Source organism: Mytilus trossulus, chromosome 14 (assembly GCF_036588685.1).
Source record: "Mytilus trossulus isolate FHL-02 chromosome 14, PNRI_Mtr1.1.1.hap1, whole genome shotgun sequence".
Taxonomy (NCBI): domain Eukaryota; kingdom Metazoa; phylum Mollusca; class Bivalvia; order Mytilida; family Mytilidae; genus Mytilus; species Mytilus trossulus.
In genome coordinates this window covers 54,795,412-54,820,667 of record NC_086386.1, presented here as the reverse complement: position 1 = coordinate 54,820,667, position 25,256 = coordinate 54,795,412, and the positions used below count along the sequence as shown (strand labels likewise).

General features: G+C 33.6%; 1 protein-coding gene across 1 annotated transcript; it reads left to right on the top strand.

The window, feature by feature from the left end:
- Positions 1-3,544: 3,544 nt before the first annotated feature.
- Positions 3,545-24,264, top strand: LOC134696264 (phospholipase A and acyltransferase 3-like). The gene is made up of 6 exons (XM_063557960.1): positions 3,545-3,586; positions 13,273-13,390; positions 16,462-16,645; positions 17,359-17,488; positions 22,208-22,316; positions 24,112-24,264. The coding sequence occupies exons 2-5, from the start codon at positions 13,276-13,278 to the stop codon at positions 22,304-22,306; spliced, it is 528 nt and encodes a 175-aa protein (XP_063414030.1). The 5' UTR covers positions 3,545-3,586; positions 13,273-13,275; the 3' UTR covers positions 22,307-22,316; positions 24,112-24,264.
- The last annotated feature ends 992 nt before the right edge of the window (positions 24,265-25,256 follow it).

Sequence of the window (25,256 nt, the reverse complement as noted above, 5' to 3'; positions counted from 1 at the left end):
AATTTAGTTAAATATGAAGAAACTGAATGACAAAACATATTCTACGTTACACAACTTTAATAATTGTATTAATTTTTTTTTTTTTTTTACTGCAACAACATCTTACATGTTAGTTATAAGGCACCTGCACGATCTGTTCGTGAAATGTCCTAAATATTCACCTATTTTGGTATATATTTCACAGCTGGATGGCTTTAGACGCGATAAAACCCCGCTCGCATCTCTTACTTTGTTTTATTAGTATTATGTATTTCTGAACATATACATTTTAACTAATTTTCTTCATTTTCTTCAAAAATTAAAAAAAGTTCGTCTGTTTATTTATCATTCTACATTAGACATTTATGGCATATACAGTAAAAATGATATTTTAGGATCCGCACTTCGCATACACTGGGTATATAGTATATATTTACCGGCATTTATAATATATTCCTCCATCAGAATAATACAAATAAAAATATTGTAAAATTTTCCCCAGAATAAGTCTCGATTAGAAATAAAGACGAAAGATAGTATCATAGAATGAACCATTTCATAAGTAATAGAATTGATGTATAGTGACTGTTATCTTAACTTAAAATTTATCAACCAATGATTTTTCCCTATATTTGCAAGCTGCAATTTTCCCAAATTTAAATTTTATGAAATTTTATTAGAATATGTTTTCCATATCTACTGTACCTGTGCCAGCATGAACACATAGAATGTTTTAAAACAAGGATGAAGTCAATTAAACTGGCCTAACATGTTTCCAATGTGTGCTAGATTCACAATAATTCTTACAATTGTAGCAATTTCAATTTCAGCTTGTTTTTTTTCAGAAAGATTTCAGAAAACTGAGGATTTCAACACAATTCTTTATAAGAATCTTAAAGAAAGCCTTCGCTAATTTTATACTGATGCCCAGCCTAAAAAAATCAATAAAAAAATCCAAAGTATACATAAAAGTATTGCTCGTGATTATAATAAAATTTCAATAAAGAGTACATGCGTTCTGAAATAAATAGACATTCGAAGGATATTGGTCTCAACATTGACATTAATCGAGACAAAGCCTTTTTTCTTGTGCAATCGTGATGCCCTTATTTGCATTCCCTGTAACTATTCAGTTTGAGACATCAGCTAAAGTTAAAAAGCTAAAAATACACAAGTTCAAACTCATTTATTCTAAGAGCTGTCGTTTTTAAAGGTCTCGTACTAGGGGAAATAACATACAGAAAACAGTCGCTAAAGTTTTTATGTGGAGCGGAAAGAGCTCCTGACATTTTGAAAGGTTTTGTAGTATGATTATTACTCCAATGTTGCAGAGAACATGAACCTGTTAACTACGTTTACATGTATGACACATTTGCCCATACTTTGTAAGGGGCCGTATAAGTAGAAGTGGGACTCACTAACGCATTAGGGAAGCTTTTGTTGCGGCAATCATAACAATTTACTTGGTAAAAATGATTAAAAAAAAAAAATTATCTATGCGAAATGGGATGTTCTCATTGTTGAAGCCGTATGGTGACCTATAGTTGTGAATTTCTATGTCATTTTGTCTCTTATAAAGAGACTACGTTGTCTCATTGGCAATAAAACCTCGTCTTCTTTTTTATATTTATAATTTTCTTTTACGCAATTTTCTCAATATACATTATCTCTAATATAGCAACTTATATTGTCGTGTTGTCGTCATTGATTTATACCCTGTTGTGTGTCCAAGAATAAGTTACGGAAGCCTGTATCTCTTCTTATTGGAAATCCCCGGCGACCCCTTTGCGGTTGTTTGAATAATCAAATATATCGGAGTCAAAGTACACTACATAGTATAAAGTATATTATACTTGTTGTGTGGCGTTCTAAACTAAATTTTATTAATTGTAAATGGTTTTTCGTCTAACTAGAACAGCTAGGATGTAAAATAGTTATCCCATTCGGACTTGGTATGTATAAGTGTAAGAGAATTCCACTTTTAACACAAAACCAAAACAAAACTGGACAACATTTTTCTTACGCAACATATTTGAAAACGTATCTAAATAATATAAAAAGGGTGAGTTAAGGATGTATTCTTCTGACTTTTCAGTCTCGTTCAGTCTCATTGACATCTCGTTCTTGAATAATTTCCAAAACATGTGATAGAAGTGGAAAATATCAAAGAATTTTAAAAATATAATAATCAAACGTAAATCTGCGAAAAAATGCTGTATTTACAATGAATGGTTTTTGTGTAATCCAGTTTTCAAATTTTACGACCAACCAAGTATACTAAGTATTTTTAGCCAAAATTTAGAGAAAATGGATGTGGGATACAAAAAATGATTTAAGGGGGCTCCTGGGTATAAATGATTTTTTTTTTCTAATATAGGATTTCGCTATATTTTTGCATAAATGAACTTTATCATATACTTAAAAGAAAAATGAAATAAAAAAATGGGGTCACCGTTCATTTAAGCTAAAATCTGCCTCTGGAAGAAGCATACATTTTTGTTAATGTCCTTTTTTTCTGTTGAACTAATAGGAGAAAAAGAGGAAATATCGAAATAAAAAAATTACCTAATATAAGAAATCGCTTAAATTTTACAATTATTTAGGTTATGTACAGCTTATTTGAAAACAATAATAAAAAATATAGGTCACCGATGAGTTAAAAAGATTTTTCAAATTTAAGGCCAAAAAATGGCATTTTTGCACCAAAGGGAGATAATTTGGAGCTTTTTCAATTTTTAAAGTCATTTAGGGCCAAACCAAATCGTTTTTTTGGGTTGTTTTTGGTACCATATCATAAAGTAACAACTGATAGTGTAATAAATAAAATTTGCAATGAAAAAATAATGGTTTAATTTTTTGCTAAAATTTTTGTATCCACGAGCCACCTTAACAAGAATCATGTCCATCCCATATCATTTTGGTCTTTTCAAATTTCTTAGATATGCAATTTTTCAATCATTTATAACAAAAAAGTCGCATTTTGTTCTTAAAACTGAGAAAAATCACAAAAATCAAAATTGACAGCATGGTAAATTTTACACAAAAAAAGCGTCAAAATATGATAAAACTTTCTTATATTAATTTAGCACCTACCTATACTTTTTGTAAGTAATATTTATTCAGATCGGTCCACTTCATATATAGAAAGTATGAAGAAAAGTTTATTTGTGGAAATGTGATTTTTTTCACGATAATGGCCCAAAAATAGGTAAAAATCAATGAAAAATGGGAAGATCATCAAAATTGGGCATTTTCAAAGCGCCGTAGCAAAAAAAGAAGTGCACCACCATATGATTTTTTCTTCACCAATTATTTTGTTACAGTCTTATTTATCCCAAAATTCAGGTTAAGAAAAAAGTTTAATTCTTGAATTGTTTTGCTCCTCAGAGGTGTACATCCTTAATCCCCATTGTCATCACCTATCAATCGAGTATTAAAATGCTGGACCAATTCACTCACAAAACTATTTTCATATATATAATTATAAACCGTTGCATACGCTTAAAAATACGGATAAATTTCCGAAGTTGGGTATGGTTTTATATTTTATCTATGACGTCATTGTTTCTATAAATAGTGGAAAGCGGTTTCCAGTGAAAGTGTTCAGGTAACTTTTTTCAAAGGATTATGAATAACATAAAGTCGATTTAAAAGAATGCATAAAAAAATCAGACTATTTTTGTACACATTACAATATATATAATTATTATACAGATCTTTGGGGATATTACAGAGTTCTATCCAGACTTTACAGAGTCAGAGAACTTTTTGACTTCTAGGCCGACCTGATTTTTCGAAAGTCCATCGGTCTTTTATATGAACGACTGACTTTCGGAAAATCATGATATTCTATATAAAAAAAAGTCCTTTCAAACATATTTTGTGTGATGCCTATGATGGTAGAAATCTTCAAGATTATATTTTCTAATGACTACATACACCCAAAGCTCGGGGTGAAGGAGGGGGTCCACTTCTTATAAATACAAGGTGATAGGACGTACCGCAAGAATATGTCACCTTAAGTTTCAAGCTTTAAAATGATCTAAAATATGTGAGTAGGTCGGGAAAACTATCAGAAATACATGATACGGTCAATAAAGTTCCATAATTTTGTCTGTTATCTTTCTTCCTGTTCCCGACATTGTTTTATCAATCAATTTTCTCTCATTTTGCACTTTGGTTTTCCACTATTACACGCACATTACACTCAAAACGAAATTTTGAGAATTGAAGTGCCACTTTCATTTTCTTACTTTTTCGACGTTTCTTTCCCTCACACATTGACAGTTCATGACATCTATTTATAAAGGAGAAGGTCCAGTAAGACCCCTTTTTGGCCTCAAAATATAGCAGTTTTAAAAATTTGTTAAAATGTAAATTTTTAGTTATTTATTGTACAGTAGAATGCTTCTGCTACATAAATATGGGCTATTTTTTACAATACAATGCACATATATCAGGTACTAGCACCCTGAAGTCATGCTAAATTACTGAAATCTTCACTATTCTAGAATTTTAGTTAAATTTTAGACGGTTTTCGTGTGAAACGAAAGTGGCCGCATTCGTGTTCATCCTTGATATTAAAATGTAAGTTGTATTTTATAATAATACATAACTTATATAAAGATTGAGGATGAACACGGATGCGGCCACTTTCATGTTTGACGAAAACCATCTGAAAAGTGACATTTTTCGGCATATTTGATTTTTCATATTTGCTTGAATCGGGCCGTTTTTAATGACAAAATCAGTTAAAATCTTTCACACAAACTAATTGATTCAAATGAAATAGACACTTAAGTGTTTAAAAAGTGGTTAAAATCTTTCGTCAAATGAACCTGAAATTTGAGGCCGAAATCGGTCCTTACCGGACCTACTCCTTTGTGACGATGACCTCTTACTTGACCAATTCATTTTAAAACGGTTGTCTTATTCAAATACGCACTGTCGTTTGAGGTTAAATTGAAAAGAATTATTACTCAAAGTACTTAGCTCTTAGCCAAGCAAGCCTTATGGTAATTCCATTTCGAAACTAACATTTTGTAATACTGGAGGCACCTGTTTTAAAATTTCATCATATATATAATTTGTATATATATTCTAAATTGGATGCGCAATTGTATGGAACGCCATGACTGTCTTCTGATGTTGATTGTTTAATATGTTCGGTGCTTTATACATTATGTTCAGTAGTATGCATAGTATGTTCAGTAGATATACTATTATATTCAGTAGTTATTACATTATGTTCAGTAGTTTTTACATTATATTCGGTGCTTTGGTTATTATGTTCAGTAGTTTCATTATTATATGCAGTGGTATTTAAATTATGTTCGGTACTTCTGACGTTATATTCAGTACATTTTTCATTATGTTCAGTACATTTTTCATTATGTTCAGTACTTTCGACATTATGTTTAGTAGATTCAATATTATTTGCAGTACATTATGTAATACCTTCAGTAGTCCCGGCTTCTTTATATTCAGTAGATTATTCATTATGTTCAGTAAAAGCATTTGTATTATATTCGGTTCGTTCAACTTTATGTTCAGTGGTTTTATCATTATGATGATGTAGTAAAAATCGGGAAGTCAATAACGGAAATTGTCGGAAAAAAACGAACGCCGATATTTTTGACGGACGTTTTATTTATGAACACCTTTACGTGATTGAATGAAAATGGAAGCAGTTTTAAATCGGTTTGGTTTAAGCCTCGGTCACACCTTACCGGATAGCTCGAACGGACGCCTAAAGCCTCTGTCATACCTTACCGGATAGCTCGAACGGACGCCTAACGGATAACTTTTTTTCAATCCGTTCATGTCCGTTAGACGTCCGTTTTAATCCGTTAGACGTCCATCCATATTCATTAGGCGTCCGTTACGCGTCCGTTTTATCCGTTGACGTCCGTTCTGTCTGGTGGAAAATTGTGAGCATGTTCAAAACTTTAAACGGACGTCCAACGGATAAAATGTCCGTTGAACGTCCGTTAGTCGTCCGTTAGTCGTCCGTTTTGTGTCCGTTACGTGTACGTTATGCATCCGTTGGAGATCCGGTAGACCAATTCACCAACGGACGTCTACCGGACGCCTACCGGACGCCTAACGGATAAAACGGATGTGAAACGGACATTTACGGAAGGATAACGGAGAAAACGGATGCCTACCGGATGTAAAGCGGACAAATGCCAATTGAAATTTCTCATGGTTTATTGCCTTTAATTTTTAGATGGTTTATTTCATTTAATTTTCAGAATATTTTGTTCATCCGTTTTATCCGTTACGCCTCCGTTAGGCGTCCGTTTTATCCGGTACTCGTCCGTTGGATGTACGTTCGACTCCGTTCTATCGGTACGTATCCGTTTCACGTACGTTCAATGTTCTTTGTGTGTCCGTTTGGCATTCGCTACATGTCCGTTAGTACACGTCCGTTCTGTCCGGTGGAAAACTTTGAACGGACGTCCAACGGATAAAATGTCCGTTGAACGTCCGTTAGCCGTCCGTTTTGTACTGTACTCGTCCGTTTCGTTTCCGTTTTGTATCCGTTACGTGTCCGTTATACATCCGTTGGCCAGCTGGAAGATAAATTCACCAACGGACTTCTACCGGACGTTTAACGGATAAAACGGGCGTTGAACGGATGAGAAACCCCGGGACTCATACCGGACGTATAACGGATAAAACGGATGATGAACGGATCTGAAACGGATAAATGCGGTAAGGTGTGACCGAAGCACGAACGTACATCTAACGGATGAAAATAAAAGTTGTCCGTTGACAAAATTGTTATCCGTTTGGAGTCCGTTGATGTACTGACCGAATAAAACGGACGTGTAACGGATGCCTTACGGACATAAACCGGAAATGCAACGTACGAGAAACGGAAACGTACCTGAGAGAACGGATGTCGAACGTACATCCAACGGACGAGTACCGCATAAAACGGACATCTAACGAAAGCGTACCGGATAAAACGGATAAACAATATATACGGAAATATTTAAGGCGACAATAATAATACATGTACATGGCATAACTATTCAAAATGTGTGAAGAATCGCCCTTACTCTAAGGTCGATTATGAATAAAAAAAAAATCGTTAACCTTTAGAAATCGGACATACCAATAATTGGCATTTCTGACGCGAAATTTTCAATTGGCATTTATCCGTTTCAGATCCGTTTATCATCCGTTTTATCCGTTGTAAGTCCGTTAGAAGTCCGTTTTTTATTCGTTCAACATCCGTTGTATCCGTTAAACGTCGGTGAATTTATCTGTCAGATCTCCAACGGATGTATAACGGACATGCAACGGATATGGACGGACGTCTAACGGATAAGAATGGACGTCTAACGGACATGACCGGATTGAAAAAATATTATCCGTTAGTCGTCCGTTCAAGCTATCCGTTAAGGTGTGACCGAGGCTTTTTCTTGCATCCTTATTTGCAACATGCTATAAAACACGATTTTACATTTCTAGCAATAGACTTTACATCTCCAGCGCTAGACTATCTCAGTGCTACACTTTATATCTCCAGCGCTAGACTTTACATTTTCAGCGCTGGACTTTGCATCTACAGCATTGGACTTAACATTTCCATCGCTTGACTTTAAATCTCCAGCGCTAGACTTTACATCTTCAGCGCTGGACTTTGCATCTACAGCATTGGACTTTACATTTCCTTCGCTTGACTTTAAATCTCCAGTGCTAAACTTTATTTATCCAGCGCTTGACTTTACATCTTCAGCGCTGGACTTTACACATCTTCAGCGCAGGACTTTTAAAGAAACTTTATAATCTGTGTGAGACCAGGGCTTCGTACTTAACCAAGTTGTTATTTGCGGTAAATTGAAAAGCAGTGGTTAAAAACATTTAAATTCTTTTGAAATGAGGAAAAAATATAAGGATATGCAAAAAATATACAGGCTATCAACCATTAAAATCTAGCATTCTTATATAAGGTGTAATTAATAACAATCAACCCGTATACTGATTTGTATCACTTCATATTAATAATCTTTGTGGTGAGGTTAAATTTCCTGTCATTAATTCATCACCCATGCACGAACGTGTCCCAGAAAAAAATTATATCTGTACATTTTCCTCACTTTCATGTTAATAGATGTGATTTTTTTCTGAGACAAGTGCTTGCGGTCATCCGATGTTCAGTAGTTCAGTAATTTGATTATAGTTCGTTATTACGTTCTTACTTGTGTTGTACTTTTTCATCAATGTCTCATGTTAGAGGAGGGTTGAAATACCCGCGCTAACATGTATAACCGCGTCGTATATTCTATATTTATGATAATGTGTATGTCTCAAGTCAGAAGCCTGTAATTCATTGGTTGTCGTTTGTTGGTGTGTTACATATTTGTTTTTCATTTTTTTATTACTAATAAGGCCTTTGTTAATTCGTTTTAATTGTTTTATAGCTGAATTGCAGTATGGGCTGTGCTCGTTGTTGAAGGTCGTAAGGTGACCTATGGTTGTTAATTTCTGTGTCATTTTGCTCACTCAGAATGGAGAGTTGACTCATTTGGCATTCATACCAAATCTTTGTTTTTACATTGACCATTTGGTATATGGCCGTGTTTTAAGCGACACGTACATACAGGTCATACATCAACTATTTGAAAGAAATCAAATTGTTAACTAATAATGGGTGCCGTAGGTGGTTCAGTGGAATTTTCTTAACATGTTCGAGATAGAAAACTCAGGGTGTTAATTCATAGAACAGACAAGGGAAGTGTCAAATATTTCATGTCAATATATTTTGAACATAGAGAGGATTTCCTCGGCAGCCTTTGCCAAAACAAATCTTCTTTTTTCTGATATGTGCCTTCCGACTTTGTGTTTCGAATTGTAGTTACTTTTTCCAAACTTAGTATTTATTCTAATTCAAGCTCCACGTGATGCAGGAAAATAGTATCTTGGAGCAAGGCTGTTTCATTCTTTCCGAGGAGGGGGGACTCCTATAGCAAACAACATGTTTATAATGGCATTATAGGGATTTTCTGATTAAATTTCTAAATAAAGTTGCCGATCCGGTACATGAATAGATCGGTTAAAAAGCATTTTTTTTTAAATTTTCATTAGATTGGAAAAGCTTAATACGAGGGTTGGAAATTGAGAGCACAAAAAAGGAGAGGGGTTTGTTCCACAGGGAAATTTTTTATCTATCATTTTTTCACACCGATTTAAAACTGCTTCCATTTCTTCCATTTTCATTCAATCACGTAAAGGTGTTCATAAATAAAACGTCCGTCAAAAATATCCACGTTCGTTTTTTTCCGACAATTTCCGTTATTGACTTCCCGATTTTTACTACATCATCATAATGATAAAACCACTGAACATAAAGTTGAACGAACCGAATATAATACCGATGCTTTTACTGAACATAATGAATAATCTACTGAATATAAAGAAACCGGGACTACTGAAGGTATTACATAATGTACTGCAAATAATATTGAATCTACTGAACATAATGAAAAATGTACTGAACATAATGAAAAATGTACTGAACATAATGAAAAATGTACTGAATATAACGTCAGAAGTACTGAACATAATTTAAATACCACTGCACATAATAATGAAACTACTGAACATAATAACCAAAGCACCGAATATAATGTAAAAACTACTGAACACAATGTAATAACTACTGAACATAATAGTATATCTACTGAACATACTATACATACTACTGAACAGAATGCATAAAGCACCGAACATATGCTACAATCAACATCAGGAGACAGTCATGGCGTTCCATACAATTGAAGTATTTTCACCGTATATCATCAGTACACCGGAAATAGGTATACTAACCAAGCGGGCGTGATCGATTTTGACCTCACACGACAACGAAAATCTTTGTTTTGTTCACATAATATCAATGTGTACCTCAAATTGGTCGTAGGTTGATGATAAGAGATGTCGCATTATTTTCCCTATTACTAAAAACATGTACAAATACTTGTCTATAAAGTTGGCACCCGTCTTATCCGATATATTTATATATTCATTGCAACTCTTTTTCTGATAGAAGGCCACTGTGCGTGTGTAATAGTATAGTTTTTCAATAATTGGCATTGAAATCTTTCATGCATATGTTTTTTTCGATATTTCATTCCCGAAAGAAGCGTTGTGTACGGTGATCAGCTGACCACATAAATCCTTCTGTACGGTGCATACTAGTTAAGTTGCTGTACACCGTACACAAAAACAAAATTTTCATACTCGTTTATTTATACCCTTAAAATTTCAAAGAAGGAATTATAAATAGCAAAACATCGATGCGAAAATTATTTTGGAGCAGGAATTTCAGATGTTGAGAAATGTGCACTGAATGTTGATAAAACAAAACAAAGATTTTCGTTACCGTGTCAGTTAATAACACGAGCATGCCCGCTTGGTTAGTACCTATATCCGCTGTACGGTGATTGTGGTGTAATCTGATGCAAAATTGATGAAAATCGATAATCCAAATACAATGACGTCTAGGAATATAAAAATCAGTGTGGTCATTATTTCCCCTTTAGACTCTCCCCAAGAAACCAAAATGTTATTAAAGATATAACTACATAGATTAACGAAAGGTCTTCAATAATGAGCAAACAATATACAATAGGCTATGAAATAAAAAAATAATCAAACTTTGAAAATGACGGTCTGGTTTATGGACGTACAAAACAATAAACGAGAAGACAAAAGTGATATATATATGGGTTCGAATCCCGGCTAGGGAAGAACCAAACATTTGCGAAAGCAAATTTACAGATCTAACATTGTTGGGTTGATGTTTAGACGAGTTGTATATACATTATGTACACAGCCATGTATCACCATCATTGATGGCGATCCGATGGATACATCTGTTGTAGGGTTGTCACTGACTCAGACGTACTTATGTATATAATTTATATATATAGTAATTAGCTACAACCACTGCATTACAGGCTGGCTCGATCCTGATTTAGTTCAGGCACATACATAACGAACCGGGATTTAAGATCATTCAGATGCATGTATTATGACATTGTTAATGATACAGACAAAGACTTATATATATAATCGTGCATACTGCATTTCCCTAATGATTTATATTTATCTTAATTAACGAGAATGTCATAACAGCTAGAAGTGTTGGCGTTTAAACAAAAAGACGAAAGTGTAGTTAGATAACACTGTGCTATCATCATCATCTTCCAATAATGGTCAGGAGTCGTAGACGACTGTAAATTGACCAGGCGTTGGTCTGTGGGAGCCATTCCCCACACAGTTTTAATATTATGCAGAAATAAATAGCTGGTATTTACAGTTAAAATATCTACATCAAATGATGGTTTATGTGGTTGTCCTCGTGACCACATCTGCACGACGGCTGGCCTTGAGGTCTTCCCGAGATGTTAGCAGCTGGTTCTAATTCTGGATAGTGCGTGGCAAGAAGGAGTGTCTGTACACTTCTGTTTTGGTGTATATATCTGCCTCAATCTGTTTGCTCCTCTGGTTCAGTTGTCAATTTTGTTGATGATAGTGTCGGTTCTGGTATGGAAATCATGCCATTGATGGCCTTGTACATGATCAAAAGGCGATCTGGTCCGTACGTTGTTCTTGTAATTATTCCCATTTGAGAAGCTGATTCATCCAGGGTTGTATTTTTTTTTATCTCTGTAGTTATTACAGACGTAGCGGGCACCCTTCTTTGTACTTTGTCGGGTCGGTTTATGTGTTACACTTTGTATGGGTCCCATACAGCGGACTCGTACACGTACGATGGTCGGACTATAGATCTATAGGTTGCTTTTTGGACTGTTTCGTTATAGTCTCTGAAGCTGCGGCACAAGAATCCTAGAGTTCTCGATGCTATGGATGCTTTTATCTCTGCGTGATTTTTCTAAGCTAGATATTCGCTGAGAGTAACGCCAATATATAAATTTTGCTGCTGTCAACAACTTGGTGCACACTTAACAATAGTGCATACTCATGTCATACTACATGTAAACAAATGAAATAGTAACTTGCTAATTATTTTTTCAATAAATGTGATGATATGACAATATGTATTTGATCATAGCTTTTTAATATTTTTACAGCCGATTCCAATGAGTGTGTAGCTAAAGGTGATTTCTTTGGTTAGCTTGATTGCTAGCCGTTATGTCATTGTTAGGTAAGCCGTAAGGTACCGGTATAATACCGTCCTTTCGAAGTAGCCTATTCCTATAGATAGATAGATTGGTTATCTGACGGGCTAGACTCCTCTTAAATTATAAATATATCCTTTTTAACTCTACTATCCGCTATATAGGTGATGTTCTTTCACTAAAAAATTCAAAATTTGGTGACTATGTGGAACGCATCTATCCCATGGAACTAGAAATATAGGATACTTCAGATACATTTAAGTCGGCCTCTTATCTTGACTTACATCATACATCTGAAATTCAAAATGAGGGTAGGTTGAAAACAAAACTTTACGACAAAAAAGATGATTTTAGCTTTCCAATTGTGAACTTTCTTTTTTTAAGTAGCAACATTCCAGCAGCACCTGCATACGGGGTATATATCTCCCAATTGATACAATATTTCCGTGCTTGCATTTCCTATCATGATTTCCTTGTTAGAGGGTTGTTGCTCACAAGGAAGCTATTAAACCAAGAGTTCCAAATGGAGAAGTTGAAATCCTCCCTTCGTAAATTTTACGGACGCCATCAATAGTTGGTTGACCGTTATGGAATAACAGTTTCACAAATAATATCGGATATTTTCCTTACGTCGTAACTACAATCCCCTTCCCTAACATGAATGTGATCTATCAAATTAGACTATTTACCGGGTTTGTTATCACAAGCAACACGACGGGTGCCACATGTGGAGCAGGGTCTGCTTACTCCTCCGGAGCACCCGAGACCATCCTAGTTTTTGGTGGAGTTCATGTTTTTTTTATTCTTTAGTTTTCTATGATGTGTCATCTGTACGATTGTTTGTCTGTTTGTCTTGTCATTTTTAGCCATGGCTTTGTCAGTTTATTTTCGAGTTATGAGTTTGACTGTCCCTTTGGTATCTTTCGTCCCTCTTCTAAAGGAGGGTACTAGTAGTTTACCTAACCTAACAGTGACTTCACGGTTCAGCTAGCAATCAAGCTAACAAAAGAAATTACCTTTGCCTACACACTCATCGAAATCGGCTGTAATTGTGTTATATTGTGTATACATGATTTTGAATCTATAAATACACATAATCAATTATTCGATTATTCTCGTTCTCTTTCATTATATGCAGAAAATGGAACGGTATCTTGTGGAGAACCATAATAGACTGGTGTTGGACAGTTTAGAACCAGGTGATTTGATAGCAATAAAGGATCACATATTATATTCTCATTGGGCAGTATACGCTGGTAGGTAACATATATCACAATTGTTTATCTTTTTTTAATAAATTGTTGACATTGTAGAAATATGATCATGTGGTATGATGCAAAGGGGAAACTTTCCAGCAGACCGGAAAACGTAGTTAGAAAATGCAGCTCATTTGATATTCATTATTTTTTCATTCCTACAGAAGGTACAAAAATAAACTATGTTGAGAAAACGTTTGAGAAGCTCTCATCATGTAATCAATAATGTGAGAAGTATTGATTTTAAATCAACAATATATGGGCAATAGACACCTGTAAACAATAGGTGATTTAAACTGTGTAACTGAGTGGACCGTATCAAATGAAACTCGTGTGTCTGTTTCCTTTGCTATCTTCTGAAGACTGAAAAAAATGCACTTCCAAATCCAGCTTTTAAAGTAACTAATTTTCAGAAAGAGACTACACCTAGGTCCTGCCATGTTTTAAAACTTTCGTAGATGCATCAGTTTGTCTATACTCATGGCAGAAATGTTTGGGGTGTAAAAACGGCGATATTTTTCTATTCCTTCAAATTAACGGTAACCATAAGTTAGCGAGATATAATTCGCGTATGTGCATCTAATAAGAACAAAGTTGATATAACCAACTCATCAAATACCAGAATTGGCGAACGACCATTTAACTTCCAGAAGGGGGAGGGGTATGTTTTCTTTTCTTAAAATAAATATTCTGATCCCCAATTTGATGGAAAAAAATATTCTGGCCAAGCAGGTGACAAGAAATAGTCTGAGTGCAAAGTCCCCCACACATTGTACCGAAGAATGCTTAAAGTTTTAATTTTGAAATAATAATCTGATAGAACGCGTCGAAAAAATTCGGACTAAGAAAAAAAAAACATAACCCCACACACACCCCTTTATTTGCTCTTTTTCAAGTTAAATGGTCGCTCCCTTATAACACTTTCCATTCATTATATTTTTCATCAGATTGAGGGACGATACAAAGCACGCAAAATGCAACCAACAGATAATATAAAAAGAGGATGTGGTACGATTGCCAATAAGAGCGAGACAGCACTTCAGTTTCAGTTTAGAAATGCTTTGACCCAATGATTATATTATTGGTTTGTAAGCTTAATATTATGTTACAGGTCAATTTTGTGATTTATGCTGGTGGAATAAGATGTTAGACGAATGTTTGCCCTAAGAAATTAAGAATTTTCTTACATTTGTTTGGGGCCATATCTATGCCTTAACATAAGCTTGGTAGGGCCGTCTACCGCAATCCCATGAAGTTGATTATTTGTTTACTTTCAAAAATTGATTATCAGATGATAAACTCGAAACAAAGTCCGACCAGGCGCTTTTTTCAAGTATCTACTTGTACGAAACATTTTAAAAAATCATAATACCCCCCTTTTTTATTTTCCAAACCCCAGCCCCAATGTTACATCATATATTACACTTTATTGAACCGTTTGGGGGAAAAAATCAAGACAAGACTGTGAGTGAAGCAAAGAATGAAGTCATATATTCCAAAAAATGTTTTGTAAGTAAGCTCCTTTCTATTTGAGAAAAAGTCTCAGACCTGCACCCTCGAAGATGGTGGGACTTTTGCTGACTTTAAAATAAATCGTCTGAATAATTTCATTACTTAAGGATGTGTCTGAGTGTTCAAATACTGTGGATTCATTATTTTTTTGTGGGATACCAATTTTCGCGGATTTCGTGGTTTGAGGTGAACCAAGAATTTATATGTTCAAAGAAGTACAAATTCTCTTAAAGCTTGTAAGAAGACTTCGAAACCACGAACTCAAATATCCACGAAAATAGAACATTTTCCTAACCTACAAAAATGTGTACCCACAAAAATAAATGAATCTTGAAATCTTGAATCTTAATAAAAATGAGAATGGAAATTAGGAATGTGTCAAAAAGACAACAAATCGACCATACATGGAACAGACAATTAATAGCAGAAGGTCACTAACAGGTCTTCAATGCAGCGAGAAACTACCGCACCCGGAGGCGTCCTTGAGCTGGTCCTTAAACAAATATTTAAATAAACTAGTTCAGTGATAACGAACGCCATACTAAATTTCAAATTGTACACAAGAAACTAAAATTAAAAATAATACAAGACTAACACAGGCCAGAGGCTCCTGACTTGGGACAGGCGAAAAAATGCGGCGGGGTCAAACATGTTTATGAGATCTCAACCCTAAGTATGCTTGAACTGATATAAACTAGAAAGTAAGATACCGTTTCAGCACTGTTTATTGATTTTTTTTAAAAACACATCGGAGTTTATGTTAAAAATAAGGTAATTGTTTTTATGTGTTTCAATTTTACATTGTAATTTGAAATATATTCATGCAGGCTTGCTTTTAATTTCATGAATATTTTAGACTGTCCTTCCAGAATTATAGGACTTTTTTAACAGCAATACAAGGGAGAATATGATCATTTTGTTACAAAGCTTTTAAGATAAGATGATTCTGAATATTCCATTTTATTCTGGTATCGATTTCACTGGGGTAAATGTGATCTCCGTAACTGAAGTTACGTATATCCAAAGATGGCGGACGATGTTTCTGGTCAATATTTCTTTTGTCAATTGTGTAATAATTCTGTATTATTTTTCTGTATTCCGTGTCTTATCTAAAGTATAACTAAGTTTGAAACTTAAATACAATGCTTCTTTTCATAGTTTAACCGCTCAATGGGGAAATAATCATTTTAAAACATTCCGAGGATATGGGTAACTGTGTAATAAATGTTTACAGAAGGATCCGCTACTGTTGAATTATGTTGTTTCCGCTTCATTCATTATCCTCATTTAATAGTTCGGACCATCATTTATTGTGGAAATAAAACTGTCATAAATTCGTCAAAATATATGAAATTATCGGGATTCAAAATAATACATCCTCAATGTTATAACAACATTAGAAAAAATCCACTGTTTAAGAGTTCTCCACACTTAATCCTTTGGGTGTTGGATGTGTAATAACTAATAAATTAGTCTAAGATGGATTTCACATGTACAAGAAGAGTGTACCCTTGGCGCAGATGTTTTTTTTTTATCTTAATGACCAATTTGTTTTACAGGAAATGAACAGGTTATTCATATGACTGGTAATGGACCAGAAGGAGTTGTTGCTTCAGACTCAGGCCACTCATTTTCTATAGCTGGTAAATCGTTTGCCAAATGTGTAGTAAAGATCGAAAACTTTTGGAAGGTTGTTGCCAACGGAATAGCTAAGAAGAACAACAAGAAAGACGAGGAAAACATGTATGATTAATGTGTACCTGTGATCATATTAATTCTAAGTAAATTTTGGTGGAATCGATTGTTTTAAATTGTTCATACATTTGCACCTTTTTCCTTTTAAATATTTGGAAATGATTAAAAATGTGATGGTTAGAATGCAAACTTTTTCAGGCACTACAGGGATCAACCCAGATGATTCCAATTATTGGTTGGGGGGATTCGGAAAATGCAAACATCCTTTACTTGCTTTGAATGGGAAACACAATCGTGATACATGTACATATAATTGGAATTGGTTCTCATGATACATAAAGTATCAAACTGGAATTGGACGGGTTGGGTTGGAGTGGGGCTTACAATTTCTTTACGAACAATATATGAAGTGTTGGTTTTCATTTTTGTTTCTCATTTTACATATATGTAGCTGTGTTTCGATACCTCTAAAATCCTCCAGATAAAAGTGTTTTACAGCGGATTTTACTACATTGTACAAGTATTTCTTCTATTAACTTATTTGTTTATTTAGTTCCTCTCGTATTCATGCACGATAATTAATAATATCATAATTTCAATAAATCATTTTCTCATGGTAAATTTATTCTTTTGACAGCCACCCTTTTGACTAAACTTATAAGATTAAAGCTTAATAAAATGAATTGACAAAAGTTAAGAAAAACATACTTAAAGCATGTATAGATTTGTAAAACATGAATATTCATTTTGGTGTATTTTAGGCCTTTCAGAGGAAGAGACATAGTTAGAAGAGCATTAGATATGATAGGTCCTATTGAATACAATTTACTGTGGCAAAATTGTGAACATTTTGCGTCTTGGTGTCGATATGATAAAAAAATGTCCGCCCAGGTATAGTATGATAATTGTGTATCAAGCAAAGGCGGATTCAGCCATTTTAAATGGGGGTTCCCAACCCAGTATAAAAGGGGTGTCCAGCTATATGTCCCAATTCAAATGCATTAATCGTCAAAATGGGGGCTGCATCCTCCGGAACCACCCAGTCATTGGTTCCGCCACTGCAGATGAAACGATATGTAAGGCAACTAGAGCTTGATTCGACATTCATCGTCATGTTCATTTTAACCAGGATATATAATTGTTTTCAACAACAAACACGTGCCAATATCATTTTTTCAATGGTTAATTCAAATTCGTTGAACGAGCATTATTCTTTGAAAGATCGGCCTTCAACACGAGCCTTTTTAAATGACAAATAAAACAACACGACCGATATTATTACTAGTACATGCATCCTGGACTCACTATTTCTGAAAATGATGAGTCCCAGGATTCACAACGAAAAAATTAATAGGTTTATTTGGTCTCAAATTTTTTTTTATGAAGATACATGTACAAAGTTTTAACAAGTATGAAATAGATTTTTTTTCAGACTAAAAACATCTTCTTATAGGGCCTCAGAATGCAGGATTTTGCATCTTAATTTCAAAAAACTAATTGTTGGGGGGGGGGGGGCGGTGCCCCCAAACTCCCTAGTAGGTTCTTGTGTCGTTGGTTCACTCACCGAGATATCTGATACATAACAGGGCTAGTTGAATATAGCCGGCTTGTGCCTACAAAAATTATTGTCCAACCCTGTTATCAATGCTCAAATTCGAATTCGCTGAACGAGTATTAATCTTTAAAAGATCGGCCTTCAACACAAGCCTTTTTAAATGCCAAATAAAATAACACAACTGACATTACCAGTATCCATTTGCAAACTATTGTTATTTTTCATAAACAATCAAAGAAATCAAACATGTCAAACATGAAAAATTGTTCAAATCTTGAAAAACAACTTAAGGAGTGAAATATCACTGGTGATATCACTGTTTGATTTTAGGTTAAGTTTTATTAATTACTCATGAAATGACATTAAATGGATGTACTGCATGGGATAGAATGCTATAACACCAGCTCAGTTACTTAAACGATGACAGACCTAAATTGGTACCCACTCGAAATTAGGCGCTTACGATACCGACTTTACTTTTACAAAATTATTCCTGAAATTGTTGCAGTCCCCACACATAATCTTTTGATCCCACTAGAAAATAGAACCAGACACAGCAATCCACACTCATTAAGGCAAATACAAACATCTAAAGACGGTTATAAATATTCATTTTATCCACGAACTGTTATAAATTGGAATTATTTGCCACAACACATAGTATCATGCAGTACAGTACAGGGATTCAAGAGTATGATCTCAGAATCTGCTCTCATCCCCATATTCTATCCCCAACAATTCCGTTATTAAATGTATAATAGTTTTATCAAAATTTATTTTTTCAAATGTACATACGGTGTTGATTTTTGATTTTGTTATTTTTGATTTTTGTTGCTAAAGTTTAAAATATTTTTAAAGTCGACGCCCGGCGAATAATCTTCAATAATTGAAGGATCGCTAGAAACCTAAAGAAAAAGAAGAAGAAGTTGCCTCTATGACTTTTTTTTAAATGTAGTCATTGATTTTTGACACTCTGAACCTGAATATTGTAAACAAGAATTTCAGGTCAAAGTCATAAATGTCTTTATTTCTTCATTTATTTATAATACATGTGTGTACGTGTAGGTTTTAAATATACATACATGTATATATGTTAGCGGCAATAAGTGAAATTAGGCATTAAGCTTAAATCCTAGGCAATAAGCTAACGCCTAGGCATTAAGCTATTGCCTGATATTTTCAGGCATTAAGCTTATCACCTGAAATCTGATGGTGATTATTCATCCTATTGCCGAACATGATTTTAGGCAATAAGTGAAGTCTGTAATTTATGTATATTTAGTGATTTTGTTCTTGAAATAAAGTAGTTTCTTAATTGTATTCCAAATATTTTAATATGTATTCATCTGTCAAGTCTTCAAACTTTAGTATTTTTCTTATTCAAAACAGAATTATTAACTCATACTTTTTAGTGGAAGTTCAAATTAAAAAAAAAAGATTTAAAAAAATGATTGTATCCAATAAAAAAAGTAGGAGACTCAATATAATCTTTCTAATACTTTTTTTAAAATGTTAACACTTCACTTGTCAAGCTGGTAAAAAGTAGACTTTGTGAAAATTGCAATATGAAAAAAAACATATAGTGAAAGAAGTAGTAGGGAAGCCCATTTTATCTAATTTAAAAGACTTTAACAGTAGAGGACAAGTTGATTTGGTGGAATTTCAATTAAACCCAGATGGAAACTATATATGTATTATCACTATGGTGCTTCAAGACCACCTTGCAAAATGTTGTAAAATTAAGCCCTTACCTCAAAGGTTCCTCAGAGGGACGATCCCCTATTAAGCCTTGTTTGGTAAATGTGCAACAATTGGATTCCATGTAACACCAGAAACCAAAATTCCGAAAGAAATATTGGTGACCTTAGAAAAGGTGGAGGACTTACTTCAGCTCCAGACGGAGTCTTTAAATAACCAACCTATAACTTCAAATACTACAAAAAACATTGACAATGCCCTTTATATACCAGAATCAAATTCAAAACCAAATGAGGAGCATTCTTCTTCAATCACTGATGAAAGCAAAGGGTAAGTTGTAAAAAGTAATAAAAAATATTTAAAAAAAATAGTAAAACGACTCTTTAACCTTTGAGGGCTTTAACTAAAGTATTACAGTAAGTCCATGTAAAATTTAATGTATAACACATTTTTAGATTGAGTGTTAAGTCAAACGATCATTATGAACAAAAAACATATTATCAAAAAATTTTAACTAAATTTTAAAAACAGATTTATTCTAGTCCGGCTTGATAAATATTTATAGTTACACCGAATCAAAATGTTTTTATCTTATTATTTATTCAATCTATTTTTCAGGATGTTTAAAGTGCTATGTATGTGGGAGCTCATATGTGTAGTAAATGTAACAAACACATTTATGTTTTATGTGGTACTACTGTTAGTGAAGAGGGATACGGTTCGAAGGTGTTATGTCCAAATTGTACAATTAATACAAATAGAATTTTGCCATCGTTTTGGAGCCATGGACAGTCAAAGAAGCAGACAAACACTATGATAGCCAGGATTATCTGTGATTTTATTTCCTGTAGAAGGCTTTAACTTCAGTTCTCGTAATGCTATTATGTAACATATGTATTTTTTTTTATTTAATTGAATAAATATCTTTTATTTACTCACATTTATATTTTAGGCATTAAGCTTAATGCCTGGACACATTTTTCAGGATTTAAGCTTAAATCCTAGGATTTAAGACTAATGCCTAATATCATTTAGGCATTAGACTTAATGCCTAGGCGTTAGCTTATTGCCTAGGATTTAAGCTTAATGCCTAATTTCACTTATTGCCGCTAACATATACATATTTATTACATTGGTTGCAATAAATTACATTGATTTCCCAGTTGAATAAAACCGATAATTTCACATGTGAAATAAGTATAGATTATTACATGGCATTTTTCATATCAAACCCTTTATCGGCCCAAGGTTGTGATATCAGCCCAAGAGCCGGAGGCTCGAGGGCTGATATCATGAACGAGGGCCGATAAAGGGTCTGATATGAAAAATGACATGTAATTATCTTTTTATCATATACTTCAGCAGAAGATATACAGACAAGAAATATTAAAAATTTATTTTTTTTGTCTGCACTTTCAGAAAATATTTACAGACAACCAAAACAAATTCTTTACTTTAATTGTTTTATTAATAACACAAATTTTATTTCTTTTTTCTTGTTCTTCAATAATATTGTCTTTCAAAACAAATTTAACTTAATTCATTTTTGCTCCTCAACTATTTTGGGAAAAGTCTTATCACTTGCCGTTTTCCGCGTTCTGTTGTCGTTTTCAATCAAATTTCCGGAAATGCACGAAGTTGCATGTGATAAACGTCACGGAAATTAACGGAAAGGCATGTGATAACATTCCGGAAGCAGTCAATAAAGGTACCTTTATCAGCCTCGCCCGCTATGGAAATTTTTAAGAATCTGGTCAATAAACCTAGTAATCCTTTCATAGCCTTTTGATATTTTTAAATGTTATCGAACTGTAAAATTTTAGTAATATTTTATACAAGTATATTATAAACGTGGTTATTTCACTCTCTGACGTTATACAACAATAAGCGTTGTCAAGACGTCGATAACGTCGGATCAAAACAAATTGTGAATGCGTAGGAAAATAATATAGTTCCTTACATTTTCTGCATTAATTTCATAAAAAAAAAGCCATTTACAGCGAATGTAATAAAAAGTATAACTAATCGCCGTATTTGAATATAAAAAATGAGACAACTTGTGACCGAACGCCGCTGTGGATTAAACTCGTGCTGCGCACTCGTTTAATCCATGCGTCGTTCGGTCACACGTTGTCTTATTTTTTATATTCAAATACGGATTAGTTATACTATAATTATCCTTTTTATCATTAATATTATATATTGCATTTGTTTTTACTTTTTAAGGACGATAGATTAAATGATTATCTAAACTTTCCATCGTTGTAAGGAAGTTATTAAATCTACTTGAATTTTTATCAATCTAGCATGACTTTGGTGTTCAATCAACATAATCACAGAAGAAAGTATTGTTTCAGGTTGACAAAGTTAAAGCTGTGAGAACATTAGTTGTAGGGATCGTGGTAGTTGGAGGATTGTTACACGAAATATTAAAATTGTTCAAAGACGATGACTGAGATATACAAGGTATGAAAAATTAACCACATCCGCCTAACAAGATCTGTTGAACATAAATAACATCATACTCTTCTGTATTTAGAACAATTCGACATGGTTTCCCCCATACAAGTCTTTGTCAATGCTTATTTATTTATTGCAAAATACATTTGATATACAAATATGAAACACATTGTAAGTGCATGGTTTTTTCATTTTTTTAAAGAAGAAAAAGAAAGGTACAAAGGGATAATTAAAACTTGTATGCCATTTAAAATAAAAATGACAAAGCCGGTGCATCAAAATAAAATACGAAAAAGTCGGTAAGAAAACTGAAGATTGAGAAAATCATAAGAATGCCATTAAAAAAAAATCCGCGAAAAATTGTAACCTTTGAATATACGCACTAAATCCCATTCTATGTTTTCAAAAGTTTGCATTTATGAAGGCTAGTAGAAAATGTAGTTCTCGGAATAAAAGGACCGAATACATCAAGAAGAGGACGAGCATGATTTAAGAAGGTTTTCGGCTGACTACTACACATTGTACTTAGACAGCCGGTGTGAGCCGATCTATTGTAGAATCTGATTGGTCGACCAGTTAAATAACGTGTATTACACAGCCCTCATATTGTACACATGAAGTTTTATTTAATGCTTCAATCCAAGAAATGTTATCGCAAATGAAAAGGAATCATCTATTTTCCTTCAAATAATCCAATGGAACATTTTTTTAGTTTAAAATGTATTGTCGAAACCACAGCCGTGAGTTCAAAAGTTTCATTTTGTATGACGTCACGTTGATTTTCGAAAATCGTTCATGAAGTTTAGCGGAATTTTATTTTCATGTCAAATTTATACCTTTTTTTCGAGACTTTTTCTCTATCTAATGCAATAGATTATCTAAATTTAGAATAGGGATGAATTTGACGCATTTTAAAATTAATGCTTTTCTATGCAAAAGAAAACAAATTGTTCTGTTTGTTTACCTGTTCTGATGTTGTACGTTGCTATCAATAAAGTATCGTCCAATCTCTTTAAAATCTCCAGGGCAAAATTTGCCCTAAATTATCGGGTCATACCGGTTGTTTGAGAGAAGCGAATACAAGCGGATTCCAGTTTAAGCATGATTATGGACGAGCGTCCGCGTGAGAACTGGCAGCATACTTAGGGGCGAACCGGACTCAGATTCTCTTTATGTTTCAAACTGTTGTGATTACAAACAGTAAAATTCATTGAGGCGAACAATTGTTCAACTTCATTAATTGCCTTATTAACCAAAAAATGATAGTACATGCACAGACATCTCATTTTCAAAAAGATATATGTAGTTATTATTAATTTAAAAAAAAACCAGTGTTCTTGTTCCCAAAAAAAAAAAGAAAGCAGACTTTTATGTGATTATCGATCCGCCGTATTTTCAGCTGCATTGAAAACTCAGACAAAAATGTTTTGCTTTAAAGAATGTTAGTTTTTAATCCGTAGGGCATATCTAATGTAATCTTCATCAAACAATTATAGATTACCTCTGCAACCAGGGATACATTTTATAAGGAAATGCCAATCTTATGACTTCTACATGTATTATAGTTTTCTATATGAAAGTAAATTGAAAGACCTTATATTAAGTGTTAAAACAATCAATACAAACAAATAAACTAGCGCAAAAATGAAAACTATTGAGACTACAAGTTTGTAAGGTTTATACATGTAGAACCTTTGTTAGTTTGTTGAATTGTATTTGATTAATTTCAAACTTGCCAGTGAAACACATAGCCTAGTATGTATAGTTTAAAAACATTATGAATATTAATTTTTGTTTGCAGATGGTACATATGTTTGCTGGTTCATCACAGATACATTTGGACAAGGTTTAAAGAATACTATTGCTGACCAACATAATTTAGCCATATCCAACTTTAGTTTATTTTCATTAAATTTGATATATGTATCAACAAGAATTAAAGTTTTGAAATAAGCTTAATTTCATGAGTATAACTCTTTTCAATCTAAACGGTGTAAGTATAAAAATGTACATGGTACACAATTCAGAAACCTGTATATTAGTTGGTTTTTTTTTCAAAGTGAATCTGATTAGAAAAGATTGAAAAAAAGAGAGCAGAAAGATACATTTTACCAAAGGTACATTCAAATTCATGGGTAGAAAATAAACTGACAAACAACAGCAAGACTGTCGTGTTGCTCCTTTAAGTACATACCCGGTGATAAGTGTGTAAATTCGACAGAAGAGGCGGATAGTAGGTACGTATACAAGTCTACGTCAATTGGATCATATCCGCCATCCTCTGTAAAACAATTTGTCCATGAAGATAAACCAACTGATGTTAAATTTTAAAATTAAAGAAGGGATGCCTTTATTCACCATTTGGAACTCTTGATTAAATAGCTGTTTCCTTGTGCAACTCTCTATGAGAGAAATGATGATAGAAAATACTCGTCCTAAAATTACGTATCAACTGGGATATATGCACTGTTTGCAGGCGCTGCTGTAATGTTGCTACATAGAAACGGAAAGTACACAGTGAAGCTGAAATCATCACTTTTTGTCTCAAAGTTAGTTTTCAATCGACCCTCATTGTCAATCTCTTGATGTGCATGCAAGTCAATGTATGAGGCAGACTTAACTATATCTGTGGTAGGCTATATATCTCAAGTTTGATGGGATACATGTGTTCAACGTTAGTATCCAAGTTCTGAATTATGTAGTATTAGAACATCATCTATGTATTTGAAATTGAAGTTAAGGGATTTTTTTTTGCAAAGTTCTTTTCTTTCTTAAAGAAGTCACAGTAAAAAGTCGAATGTATTTTTAAAAAAAAAGAAGAACACTTGGTTCCCACTGGAAAGTCGATTGTGTTTTAAAAACACGTCATGAGTGAGATGATTTATACCGAAGGACAAAAATATAAAAAAAAATAAGTGCAATTCAATGTAATGATTTTTTTCTAGA

What these genes read in the sequence shown, in the direction of transcription:
- LOC134696264 (XM_063557960.1), top strand. Translation starts at nt 13,276, where the DNA reads ATGGAACGGTATCTTGTGGAGAACCATAATAGACTGGTGTTGGACAGT. An exon ending in TCATTGGGCAGTATACGCTG is followed by an intron (nt 13,391 to 16,461) that starts GTAGGTAACATA and finishes TTTGTTTTACAG; the next exon opens with GAAATGAACAGGTTATTCAT. An exon ending in ATAAAAAAATGTCCGCCCAG is followed by an intron (nt 17,489 to 22,207) that starts GTATAGTATGAT and finishes GTATTGTTTCAG; the next exon opens with GTTGACAAAGTTAAAGCTGT.